Genomic DNA, 13,855 nt, shown 5'->3' with positions numbered 1-13,855 from the left:
ATTCATTCCTAGACAAAAAATATATTTTATTCATTTAAAATAAAATAAAAATTACTTAAATATTTTTCCCCTTTAAAGACATCTAAGAAGCTTTGTCTAATTTGTCTTATTATTGTCTTATTCAGCATATTTCTAGAAACAAATCATTTTTTTTATTTGTTTAAAATGCCCCTTTAAAGATGTCAATAAAAAGACACTTTGTTATTTAGCATTTTTCTGGGGTATTTAAAAAAAAAATCTAATAGAGCTTATGAATTACATATTCTTCTCATAACTTTTTCTAAGTGCCGCCACACAAACACTAGGAAGGATTGGTGGGAGGTTATACCTTCAGGCCTAAAGGCTGTTACACTCACATTTGGGATTTTTGTCATCTGAACAAAGAGGCGGCCCACTACCAGGTCCTGACCTGCTATTCTCAGTTTAGGAAGGGGTTTATCTTTTCTGGGCACTGGACAGTAGAGCTGCCAGAACAACACAGTCTGTATTCAAGCTAAGGCATGCAGTCAGTCCACACGTTTCCACAGAGACATCGGAAGGCATGTGTTCTAGCATACTGAGATGATAACAGTCACGCATGGGGAGAAGTGTCATGCGATCTGTTTGTGTATTTGTTAATGTTCTGTGATGCTGCTGTTGTTTCAGTCAGGGTTCATTCACTGCATCACACGGCCATCAGTCATGGAATAAAATGTAAATAAATGGCATGATGGCAAAACTTTCCCAGGTGCTGTGGACATGTGAAATAAAGTAATATACATGCATTTTTGGAGAGTTGTTTTGTAATTTTTTCTTTTCTTTTTTCTTGCATAGGACATGGTGGCACAAAAAAACACAGTAAGTATCAAAACACTCTTTGCAAGTCTGGTAATCTGATGAGGTTTGTGGACAGGCTGGCATTCATTGTTGGTGTGCCAAGAGCTCTGTGTATGGGACTATTTTTGGAGCTCTTATGACATACGTGTACTTGCTCTTCTGTGTCAGTGTATATCCAGGACTTTACACAGTGAGCATATCATTTCCTGAACTCTTTTCTTTATGGACATACACTAATCTGTGAGTGGACACGAGGTTCTGGTGGCTCATTGTGTCCCAGTCGGAAGACTATTGCTGATTCAGATGAACTCATAAGGGCTGTCAAGATGTCATGGCACTTGTGTGTTTGTGGGTGTTGGTGGTTTTGATAAAGGAGAGTGTCGTTGAGTGCAAGTCTTTAAATAAACCTCTTATATTGAATGGCTGCTGAGAAGAAGCTGACCTTGACAGCATTTAATAACTCTGTTACATTGTATAACATTTATAAATATGATTCATTGAAATGGCCCAGAAACAAGCAAAAGATGGATCTGTGTTAACTTCTTATCATTAGTTATGTGAACAGAAGGGAAATTCTGTGTTTGCCCTTATTCTACATTTTCAGCCTTAGAGTGCCCCTATTATGCCTTTCATGCAGTGTGTAATGTAACTGTGTGAGAATGTAAGTGATCTGCAAAGTTGTAAAGCCGAAAGTGCACGATAAATAAAGTTATTGTCTCCCTAAAGAAAGAATCGACAGCCGAAATGAGTCATCAATAATTTGAATCCCACTTCCGTGACGGCTACACGTCACGGGGTAACACATTCGCATAATGCCCTCCTATGTTCTACATTGGCCAGCCGCGAACAACTTGCCCCCGCCCTTAAACACTGTAGCTTTGTGTGGTAAACATCATGTCAAGAAGATGCGCTGTCCTACGCTGTGAAAGTTGTATTTTCACTTTTGAAAGATGAGGCTGCAAGAGTCAGTGGTTAAAATGTATTTTTTCACTGTACCACAGCTGTACAACCTCAATCTATTTTGTGTTCCCGTCATTTTACTGACGACTGCTTCTCTAATCTCGGGGAGTTTAGCGCAGGATTCACAAAACGCATGCTCTTGAAAGATGGTTCAGTACACAGTTTATTTGGAGCAGCTGGCTCCACTGAATCCCAACCTGTAAGTATGATAAATAATGGATGTTTATATTTTCTATTGAGTGATCAAAATACAGAAGTATGGCAATGGGTGTATCGTTTCCGACACGTGCTGTATGCGGTAGACCAATCACAACTGACTGAGCCATCTGACCAATCAGAGCAGGCTTATGAAAAGGAGGGGTTTAGAGAGACTGAATCTTAGAACTGCTTTTTGAACGTTTGAGAATTGTTGGAAAATGAGGTGGTATTAAATGTATATTTTGAGAAAACTAAAGCAGGTTTTTTTTTTTTACCTTGCATGCATGTAAACCTATTGTTGGAGACCCCCAAAACAATATTAGGAACCTTAAAAATGGCAAAATAGGGCCACTTTAAGGAATAGTTTACCCAAAAATTCTGTCATTGTTCACTCAATCTCATATTCCAAACTCGATACAACTTTCTTTGTTTTGCGGGTCACTGTTTTTCATGCAGTTACAATGGGTATTGAATATTTTACAAGCTTCAAAAAGCATGCAAAAGGACCATTTAGCACTATTTTCAAAGTCTTCTGGCGTCATATGATAGCTTTGTGTGAGGAACAGGGTAAAATTTAATTCTGTATCTGTGATAATATAAACTTCTAATGAGCTGTTGACCATTGTCAGTTTATGAATGATCCATTCAGACCAATGAATCAACCACTTGACTCAAAAGAATGATTATTTTAGGAATCACTACTTCTCTCATGAACACCAAGGAAAACTAGGGCGAATGTCAAGGATTTCAGTGAAATATTATTAATTATTGCTTAAATATATGTTTGTTCCACACACCAATGTGGTTTAGTAGTATTTACATACTATAGTAATTATTAATTATTTTTATTTATTTTTTTTAAATTTAATTTCACTTGAAGTTTTAGTAATTGTTATATGCTTTTGTCATTTTAAATTACGTTTGTTTTAGTAATTTTAATTACAGTTTGTTGGCAATGCAATTTTTCTAATTTCGTTTGTTTAATATTTTTCATGTAATATTTTATTTTTGATTTGTGCATCTCCTTGGCTTACTCATTCATCTGTAATTTCTTGTTTCCATTAATACTCTATAGTCTGTATATTCTTTATCTGTCATTCTCTTTTTCTCGTTTCCTTTCAGTTCCCTTCACTGTTTGCTCTCCTTTTCTTTCTTTCTCTCTTTTTTTGTCTGTTACCTGGAGTAGGCTGCAAGGCCAGTTAAAATAGGATTCCCATGGGTCCAGTTGCCTCCCGAGTACAGGGGCTCCGGCCTAAGAAACAAAGTAGGTGCTGTGAGCATTCTAGTGCATGCTGGGAAAATCCCATATGCATGTATCAGAATGAGAGGGACCAATGATGTCTGTTACTATCTGACTCACTTCCTTTCAGTCTGGCTGACATGTCAAGGAATTAAGAGCTCTGAATCAAAGTCAGTGAGTTATTTATTGCTGAGAAACTTGGTTACATTTAAATGATTAATCATTACTCTTAAGTGGATCCAAAGACTTTAGGTGCCTGCATAACAAAATCACAGATTTCTATAATATGTACAGCTGATTTTAATGATCTCATTCATTTTTTTGTAGGATTCTGCACATCCTCTATATGTATATGTAAAATAACAGTAAAGAAATAAAATACTGTATATACTTCATACATATATTTTAATTTTTTTAACAGTTTTTTTTTTCTTTTTCGGACCACTTAGCAGCCTCTGGTGGCCCCTTGGACCCCCGTTTGAAAACCATCATGCTTTAGCTGAGAGTCTAAGGATTTGCTCAGTATTTATTATCAGACCACATGCCTGACTATTTAAATAGTCTTAAAGTGTATGATGACTGTTTGATTTGAGAGACTTGGCTTTAGATGACCCCTTACATTTGAGGTGTTGTTGTGGCAGAGTGCTAAGATGTGCTTTGGCCCCCTCCTCCGTTTTGCTCTGGAATTCTAGGACAGTACACGATCACAAAGGTGTTAACAAGATTTCCTCTGCGCTTCGAATTTCTTGGCTGCCAGCTGCTGAGTACATGATCACTAACACACAGACAGTCTGTACTTTTACACAGTGTTGCAGACAGTCATGAATTATATGACATGACTGAGAATAGGTCTATATTACATTTTTAATGCACAAATTTAGAATTTGTTTATCTTTTTTAGGCCTCCAGCGGGAACTACTATTTCATCCCCTACTTGATGATGCCCAACAACGAGTACTTGTGCTGTGAGAACGTGGCCCAGCGTAGAGCATCGGAGTACATGCAACCCAACTGGGACAACCTTCTTGGACCTCTGTGCGTCCCATTGGTTGACCGCTTCGTCAGCTTGCTCAAAGACATTCATGTCACGTCTTGGTAAGTTTTGGCAGGATGCCCATTCTCAGATGATCCTTTACAGAGTTACGTAATGGTGTCACATTTAGCTAAACATAAATCAAGCAATCGTCTTCCAATTTGTGACTGATAAACAATATTACATAAATAATTATAATAAATTACTTTTTTACATAACAAAAAAAATTCAATTTGCAGTGGAATTCTGTGTCTTGTGTTCAACATTGCATCATGGATCTAAATTAGGTGTCAAATGATCCTCAAGAAACACATCTTCTTGTCCCTGGTGTGAAGAAATGGGACTCAACCCAAACTGGATGTAGCGCTCATATTATATCTTCAAAACAGACATGCACATGTGCACGCAAGATTTATTAGGAACTCCATAGCTTCTAAAAAGTGTCGGGGTGTCCTTTCACCTGGAGCTCAGATATCAGAAGTATAGAACATCCCTGCAGATCGCAGTGCCAAGATTTTCACATCCTGTGTAGCCAGATTTGGACTATTAGTATGAAGTCTGACCCACTTTGCAGCTGTCCAAGAACATATGAAGTGACCAACCACAATTCATTTTGTTGCTGCATGATGTTTAAATGCATCGGATGGTCAGTGAATTTCGGTGGTCTGTGAGCGTCCCATCTGAAGGTGAGAGTACGTATGAATTTATCCGTGAAAACTAAATCCCATGCTATCTTCTGTTGTATCTTCTTTCTCCCTGACAGTGCTTCATACAAAGACACCCTACTGAACGACATCCGAAAAGCTCGAGATAAATACCAGGGTGAGGAGCTGGCCAAGGAGCTTTCCCGTATCAAACTCCGCATCGACAACACTGAGGTTTTGACTCAGGACATTGTTATGAACCTGCTTTTCTCCTACAGAGATATACAGGTATATAGTATAAACCAAGCACATCTAAACATTAAAAAACTTTACTGGTAGTTTTAATGGTCTTTGGTGTGTGTTTTCAGGACTATGATGCTATGGTTAAATTGGTACAGACCATTGAGATGTTGCCCACCTGTGACTTGGCCAACCAGCCCATGATTCAGTTCCACTATGCTTTTGCGCTCAATAGGTGACCACAAATCTACATTGTGTGGTATATTCTCCTATTCATATGCTTGGCAAACAGACATTTATCTTTTACAGCCCTTTGATATCAGGAACAAATGCATTTATGTTTGCGTGTGTGCGAAAACAGGCGAAATAGCCCTGGAGATCGAGAGCAGGCATTGCGTGTGATGTTGCAGGTTCTTCAGTCATGTGATCACCCCGCACCTGACATGTTCTGCTTGTGTGGCCGCATCTATAAGGACATCTTCCTCGACTCTGACTGCAAGGACACCAAGAACAGGGACAACGCCATCCAGTGGTGAGGGAGTTAAATTAGCTTGAAGTGCACTGTTTCAATGTGTTTAACAATGATTTGTTTGTTTTTTTGTTTTTTATGAATGAATCCCTTGTATTGGGCTCTGTTGACTTGAACCAGAAACAAGAAGCTGCATTAAATGTGATTGAAAACACCCAAAACACCCTAGCAACCACATTAAATGCATTAAAAACATCCAGTAACTGCATCAAATGTGTGAAAAACACCCAAGTAGTCACATTATATATACTAAAAAACCAGAATACCCTAGCATCTACTTTAAATACACTAAAAACACCCAGAACACCCTGGCAACAACATTTAAATGTGTTAAAAACACTCAGAACACACCAGAAGCTGCATTGAATGTACTAACATCACTCAAAATGTCCTAGCAGCCACATTAAATATGCTGAAACACCCAAAACAACCAAGCAGTTGCAATAAATTCAACAAAGTCACCTAGAACAGGGGTTCCCAATTTTTTCCATTCCAGGACCCACCTAAACAAGTATAATTTATTTTAAGACCCACCAAAATATTTTTGGGATTAGAAAACAATTGACATTGCTGTAAATTTAATCTAAAGTTTGATATGACAGAAATTGAGTATTTACGAAAAATAATAATTTAATTTGATAGTACAACTTAGGCCTGGGCGATAAAACGGTATCGATATTTATCGACGGTGCACCTTCTTTTTTTAGCTATATCGCCCAGCCCTAGTACAACTGTAAAATTTCACTACTAATATTTACGTTTTAATTTCTTCATTTGCAGACGTTAAAGAGTATATGAAATATGTCCATAAAAACTTGAAACATGCTCACTCCAGTGTCGATATGAAGTGTAATTCTGTAACACATTAAAAGCTCTCATGCTCCTTCCATGTAGGGGAGAGCGGAGCACAACAAAACACTTTTTAACTTTCTCAGTTTGTGTAAATCCACATGGGGTTCAGAGTGCAGTTTTTTCACATTAATTTCACACGTCTAGTACAAATATGAGGTTTTGTTTCATAACTACAGTGTATACTTTTTTCTTTATTTACCCCAAAAGAATGGAAGTGAAATGTGACAACATGCCCCATAGGTGGGGCACACTGTAACATCTGAGGGGCATGTTGTAACATGACCATATGACAGCTTAAAATCTTATCTGATCTAATGAAAAAGGAAAACACAGAGGAAAACATTCCTGAATGAACACAATCCTCCCCTCCCTGCACACAGCTCTCACAGAACAGGAGACAAATAGATGAGCTAAAATGCTTTACATTTCTTGAAATATAAATTTCTGAACAATGAACATTACTCTGTCATTATTCACCGGTTTCTCGTTAAAATTCATGAAAGCATTTAATGTAAATTACACTGCTAATGTCATAGAATAGCACAGATCTAATACTAGCGTGGCACATTGTAACGCAGTGTTGCAACATTTCCCATCTGCGAAACTGGAATTTAAAACTGGTTAGTATCTTACGCTAGTAGAAATTTACTTTTGCTGTGGTTAAATAAATGTTCATGGATGTTTTCAAAAGATTTTTATATTTTGTCACAATTTTTTTATATATTGTTGATATGGCAACTAGTCAATTCCATAAGTTTTGTAATGCTATCATGTGTGGAAATGTTTAAAATCATGTGTGTTACAAATAACCGCGTTAGTTTGTGCCCCGCTCACCCCCTACATGTGAAATGCTTTTTACAGACAGTTTCCTTGTGTTGGTAGGCAACCAAATGCATACGAAGGAACAAAAACAACAGACTCTTTATATCTCTCTAAAAGACAACAGAACTGAGTTGAACAGATGACAGAGATGAATGAACAGACCTGAAACAGTCTTTCGTAACGTTTGAATTTTCCTGTGTAATGCAATCTCATGCAGAATACAGTGCAGTGATTGGAGTGAGTGAGTTTCTTCTCTTTTATAATGCGGACCGAGCCACTTAATGATGAACCAAGTCACTCTAAGACCCTCAGTGTTATTACAACTCGTGTGTGCGTGCTTCAAAACACGCAGCGCATGTTTATTAATTAAATTGTGGTCACTAGGTAATATTGCACTTTCTATTTAATGTTGGTATATTGTGCAGCCCTAGACTAAACTGCTTGTGTGTGTGTGTGTGTGTGTGTGTGTATGTATGTGTGTGTGTATGTGTGTGTGTGTGTGTGTGTGTCATTCAAACACAAATTTAGCTGCAGCCAATTGTCTTTGTGCGACCCACCTTTTCCCACTCCAGGACCCACAGTTTGAAAACCCCTGACATAGAACACTCTAGCAGCTGCATTAAATGTATTAAAATCACCCAGAACACCCTAGCAGCCATATTACATGTATTAAGAACACCTTAAGAACTACTTAAATGTGTTATAATGACACCCAGAACACTCTAGTATCACATTAAAAAAAAGTTATTTTGTATTCATGCATGTGTGTTGTAGGTATAGAAAGGGCTTCGAGTTGCAGCCCACTCTCTATTCTGGCATTAATCTGGCAGTGCTGCTTATAGTGTCCGGGCAGCAGTTTGAGACTTCCATAGAACTCAGGAAGATCGGTGAGGAGGAACACACTTCCTGTTTCCTGTTGCTCTCAGACCATTGACTTAGTTAAGGACACAGGTTGCCCCTTCTCACCCTCTCATTCTCTCTCAGGTGTGAGGTTGAACAGTCTGCTCGGACGTAAAGGCAGTCTGGAGAAGATGAATAACTACTGGGACGTGGGGCAGTTCTTTACTGTCAGCATGCTGGCCAATGACATCCCCAAAGCTGTGCAGGCTTCAGAGAAACTCTTCAAACTTAAACCACCCATATGGTACATATATGGTCCCTATGGTACATATAGAATAAACACTGATGACACTGATGCAGGAAATAGGAATTTGAATCTGGCCACATCCTCTCTCTTCTACTCATGATTTCTTGTCATAGCTCAACTTTTATTGTTAAAATGGCAGCTTAATGCAACTCACATTCATTTCATCTTTCAGGTACCTGCGATCAGTCGTCCAAAACCTTCAGTTGATTCAGCATTTTAAGAAGCAGAGCACTGAGCATTCTCCTCAAAGAGAGAGACTCAACTTCTGGATGGACATTATTGTGGAGGCCACACAAGGAAGCACCAACGGCCTGCGTTTTCCGGTAGTACACCGCCTCACATGTGTGTCTCATCCAGGACCACTCCTGTATTGGCTGAACAGCATTTCATGGACTCATCACTTCTTCTATTATACAGGTGTTGATTCTGGAGCCGACTAAAGTGTACCAGCCCTCGTACGTGTCCATTAACAGTGAAGCTGAAGAGAAGAATGTTTCTATATGGCATGTGTCGCCTGCTGAGACGGTCAGTGGTTTATATGACATCATGTTTGCTGTATAATGTTATTTTGTGGATATTATATAATTTTCCTAACTGATGTGTTCACAGAAGGGAATACATGAGTGGAACTTCACAGCATCATCCATCAAAGGGATTAGGTGAGAGTGAAATTCTTTTCTGAATGTTGTTTCAAGACAAACAAACAATATTAAAGTAGGAACTAGTTCTACTAGTCTTATCTGGCAAAATCGTCAACTTGTGCGATACTGGTATCATTGGATATTTTTTTATTTTTTTAAATCATGTTGGTCGACATTGTATATTTAATTGTGCTCATTCTCCTCTTTTTGCATTTAGATTAATGCTTACTTCAGTGTTGTTACTGAAACTGATTGCAGGGATATAACTAAAGACAGGACAAACTAACAAAAACATAAAAACAACTGCGGAGCACGCCACGGAGGCAGCCATCAGCGTCGGCGCCATCTTATCTATTCTCTATTCTAGTCATATGACCCCTTTAAAACTACAACTTTTAACAATCATTTTCATTCATTAAAATAAATATAAATGAAAATAGAATATAGAATAGAATATAACTATTGCCTTTGCAACTAAGTGAAATAGGATACAAATGAGTTGAAGTACTAAAATTACTAAAACTAACATTGAAATAAAGCTAAATATAAATATTTTAAAATAAAATGAACAAAAAAGACAAACGCACATTCTAAATTCTAAAAGCTGAAAATACAGTATTACAATAAAAGCTAATTCAAAATTATTAATAAATAATATAATAGTATATTAGTAATACTAAAATAACACTGGCCCACTTAAAGTTAATCTTCCAAACCACTAATAACACTATAATAATATTTATTTTTATATAATTATAAGAGTAATGTTTTTTTTTAATATTTAAAAACATATTCCTAGTGTCCTTTATTCCTTTATAGGTAATATAGTATACAATTTTAATATTGGCTATTAATCAGCCATAACGTGAAAATGGCAGAATTTTATTATTAGTGCATCCCTAGTCTTTACCCAGATTCATTTTCATAAAGTGTCAAAACTAGCAGATCCAATGCTACTGCTACCATCTCCCACATTGTTTCAGCAGCAATCCTTCCATTTAAATGTGATTTATTCATGATCCCAGAGATGTGAAATAAATCTTGCATTCTTCCACTCTCTAGCATCTCAAAATTCGATGAGCGCTGCTGCTTTTTGTATGTCCATGACAACTCGGACGACTTCCAGATCTACTTCTCCACAGAGAACCAGTGTGGCAGGTTAGTGTTCCTGAAGTGAATCGATTAGGTTTCAAACTCTGCTACTCATGGAGGTTACTGATGCATGGATGGTTGGTTGTCACTTATTTGAAGGTTCTGCTCCATGGTGAAGGAGTTGATCACAGACGGATCAGGAAATGCTGTCGAGCTGGAGGGGGAGGGAGAAGGAGACACCCTGGAGGTGAGAGCTTCAAAAACTCACCTAAAGTTAGTTTTATTTGAATTTGTGAGATTTGGATACTTAAATCCCGAATCATTCTGCAGTACGAGTACGACTACAATGAGAATGGCGACAGGGTGGTTTTAGGTAGGGGAACTTATGGAGTGGTCTACGCAGGGAGAGACCTGAGTAACCAGGTGCGCATTGCCATCAAAGAGATCCCAGAGAGAGACAGCAGGTGAGATTCTTATGACAATCTGACCAGCAGACCAGCATGAATGTTCACCAGCATACTGAATGTTGTATCAGGCTTCTTACAGGATAGTTTAGCCAAAAATGAAAATTCTGTTATAATTTTACTCACTCTCATGTCTGTATGACTTTCTTTCTTCTGTGGAACATAAAACAAAAAGATATTTTGGAAAATGTCTCAGTTTTTGTTTTTCATACAATAAGTCATTTGGCTACAATGTTGTATGGACACCAACATTCTTCAAAATATCTTTTCTTCTGTTCCAGGTTTGGAACAACATGAGAGTGAGAATTCCTTTTTGGGTGTTCTGTCCCTTTAAAGCAGCAAAACCATTTGTGACCCTGGTCCACAAAACCAGTCTTAAGTCGCTGGGGTATATTTGTAGCAATAGCCAAAAATACATTGTATCATTGTGTCAAAATGATTGATTTTTCTTTCATGCCAAAAATCATTAGGACATTAAGTAAAGATCATGTTCCATGAAGATATTTTGTAAATTTCCTACCATAAATATATCAAAACTAAATTTTTGATTAGTAATATGCATTGCTAAAAACTTTATTTGAACAACTTTAAAGGCGATTTTCTCAATATTTTGATTTTTTTTTGCACCCTCAGATTCCAGATTTTCAAATAGTTGTATCTAAATATTGTCGTATCATAACAAACCATACATCAATGGAAAGCTTATTATAAATCTCAATTTCAAAAAATTTACCCTTATGACTGGTTTTGTGGTCCAGGGTCACATTTTACGTTTGTAATGTAATTCTGCGCGAAACAGGATATTCGTTCAGGTTGCATGTTCGTCATCTATCATAAATGAAAAGTTAAGTAAAAAGGATTAAAATTAATAATTTAATAATGCAATAATTTTGGGAATATATATATATATATATATATATATATACATTTCTAGACCCAAAAACTAGAACAAATGTCAAAAGCACATAACAAAATGACTAAAGCTTAAACTAAAATGAAAATGAAAATATAAAAATAAAAGCAAATTCGAAATATGGATAAATACTATAATAGTATTTAAATAATACTAAAATAACACTGATACATTCAGGTATTCCCAACCACTGCATGAGGAAATAGCCCTCCACAAGTACCTGAAACACAGGAACATTGTTCAGTACCTGGGCTCGGTGTCAGAGGACGGATATATCAAGATCTTCATGGAACAGGTCCCTGGAGGTACATGTGTATTTTCTAATAGAAGAATATCAAGAACGTCTTTTCTACTTTATATTTGATTTGTTCTTCATAGTCATCATATTTCCTCTACAGGAAGTCTGTCAGCATTGTTGCGTTCAAAGTGGGGCCCTCTGAAAGAAGCCACCATAATCTTCTACACTCGGCAGATCTTGGAAGGACTTCGTTATTTGCATGAGAACCAGATTGTTCATCGGGACATCAAGGTAACTGATAAATCTTTTGGATCTATATTTGGATGCCCTCAAAAATGTGAATGTTCATTGACCGATCATCTTTCCACAGGGAGACAATGTCTTAGTCAACACCTACAGTGGCGTGTTGAAAATCTCAGACTTCGGCACGTCCAAGAGGCTGGCTGGAGTCAATCCCTGCACAGAGACGTTCACTGGTATTTGTTTCACTTTCATTGTCTTTTGTTAGTTGCAAGATGCACCCTCCGTGTGACCCTCTCGCTGTTCAATTTGACCCGTGCTGTGTGTCGTCATACATCCTGGTGGTCTTGCCAGGTCAGGGTTTTAGGCTTAGTTAAAGTTCGGTCTATCATTAGCCCCACCAAACAGGATCTAAGGGAGTTTCATTCCTCCCCTTTTAGTGTGTATACCTCCTCCTCCATCCAAACGCTGTCAGGATACATTTATAAAGTGTGTATTAATGCTCTATATAAGGGGTTTACAAAGAGTTTCATGGAAAAAGGTTTAGAGAAAAATAGTGTAAAAAATGTTAAATAAATAATACATTGATTAATCTTTAAAAAATATAGTAAATGAAAAATTAATGAACAGTTATTTGATTAACTAATTTACAAATAAATCATTTGACATATATACACACTACTTTTCAAAAGTCTGGGGTCAGTAAGAGTTTTTAGTGTTCTTGAAAGAAGTCTCATGGCTGCAATTTTTTAAAATAAAAAATACACTAAGAACTGTAATATTGTAAATTATTATTACAATTTAAAATAACTGCATTCTTATTACACAGCTATTTTTAAATGTTTTTGAAAGGAGTCACCAAGGCTGCATTTATTTGATCAAAAATACAGTAAAAAACTGTAAAAGTTATTCCTGTTATGGCAAAGCTGAATTTTCAAGAAACATAGTATTATAAATGTTGGAAAACATTTGTGCTGCTTAATGTTTTTTTTTTTTTTAACTGTGATATATTTCTTTTTAGGATTCTTTTATGAATAGAAAGTTCAAAAGAACAGGTTTTATTGAAAATATTTTTTTCCCTTTTTTTCCTGTCAATTTTAAATAATTTAATGATTTTTTTTTTGTGCTGGAAATGGTTTTTATTTAAAAATATATATTTTTAGAATATTAAAAACCCTTGCCCATATTTAAAAACCCTTGCAAATTGACTAAATTGGCCATACACTGGTGTGGACTGGTTCACCTCTCCAAGGCTTAGATAACTTTTATTTCCTGACACAAAATAGACGGCGTTTCTTCCAGTGCGGCAAGCGATCATGAGTCCTGGTCACTGGTAACATGAGAATGTCTCCTGTGGGTGAGTAATTAGATTAGCATAGTATCTGAGACAGGAGTGTGTTTATGTTTCATTAGTGACTGCTGAAGCATCAGAGCAGGTGCGCTCATCTGTCCTCCCCCTCGCCTTTCACTGTCAACTTCACTGCTGAGCTTCTCTCCTTGATTTATTTTATTTTGTGTAACATCCTGTCATAGCACATTCTTATCTAATGAAGTTTTGCTTTTCCCTTGTAAATCTCTGTCCAGGTACGTTACAGTATATGGCCCCTGAGATCATCGATAAAGGCCCTCGAGGTTACGGGGCACCTGCTGATATCTGGTCCCTGGGCTGCACCATCATAGAGATGGCCACAGGCAAACCTCCTTTCCATGAGCTGGGAGAACCACAGGCTGCCATGTTTAAGGTATAAATATATTTTCTTAAAAATGTAAAAAAAAAAAAATAAGT

At 37.0% G+C, this 13,855-nt stretch overlaps 1 protein-coding gene across 4 annotated transcripts in view; it reads left to right on the top strand.

The window, feature by feature from the left end:
* The first annotated feature begins 774 nt into the window (after positions 1–774).
* Positions 775–13,855, top strand: part of LOC107721873 (mitogen-activated protein kinase kinase kinase 15-like) — a 24,131-nt gene continuing 11,050 nt past the window's right edge. For all 4 annotated transcript variants that reach the window (XM_016530049.1, XM_016530047.1, XM_016530048.1 and 1 more), the window contains exons 1-18: positions 775–837; positions 3,161–3,238; positions 4,116–4,309; positions 5,011–5,179; positions 5,260–5,366; positions 5,493–5,663; positions 8,109–8,221; positions 8,319–8,478; positions 8,654–8,804; positions 8,899–9,006; positions 9,091–9,140; positions 10,185–10,280; positions 10,374–10,461; positions 10,545–10,678; positions 11,769–11,896; positions 11,990–12,120; positions 12,200–12,305; positions 13,654–13,811. In XM_016530049.1, the coding sequence (XP_016385535.1) occupies positions 817–837; positions 3,161–3,238; positions 4,116–4,309; positions 5,011–5,179; positions 5,260–5,366; positions 5,493–5,663; positions 8,109–8,221; positions 8,319–8,478; positions 8,654–8,804; positions 8,899–9,006; positions 9,091–9,140; positions 10,185–10,280; positions 10,374–10,461; positions 10,545–10,678; positions 11,769–11,896; positions 11,990–12,120; positions 12,200–12,305; positions 13,654–13,811 (2,163 nt within the window). In that variant the 5' untranslated portion in view covers positions 775–816. The remainder of the gene's footprint in view (positions 838–3,160; positions 3,239–4,115; positions 4,310–5,010; positions 5,180–5,259; positions 5,367–5,492; positions 5,664–8,108; positions 8,222–8,318; positions 8,479–8,653; positions 8,805–8,898; positions 9,007–9,090; positions 9,141–10,184; positions 10,281–10,373; positions 10,462–10,544; positions 10,679–11,768; positions 11,897–11,989; positions 12,121–12,199; positions 12,306–13,653; positions 13,812–13,855) is intronic.

Source organism: Sinocyclocheilus rhinocerous, unplaced genomic scaffold (assembly GCF_001515625.1).
Source record: "Sinocyclocheilus rhinocerous isolate Xijiao unplaced genomic scaffold, SAMN03320098_v1.1 scaffold90, whole genome shotgun sequence".
Taxonomy (NCBI): domain Eukaryota; kingdom Metazoa; phylum Chordata; class Actinopteri; order Cypriniformes; family Cyprinidae; genus Sinocyclocheilus; species Sinocyclocheilus rhinocerous.
The sequence above is the reverse complement of the archived record's forward strand: the minus strand, read 5'-3'. Positions and strand labels throughout refer to the sequence as shown.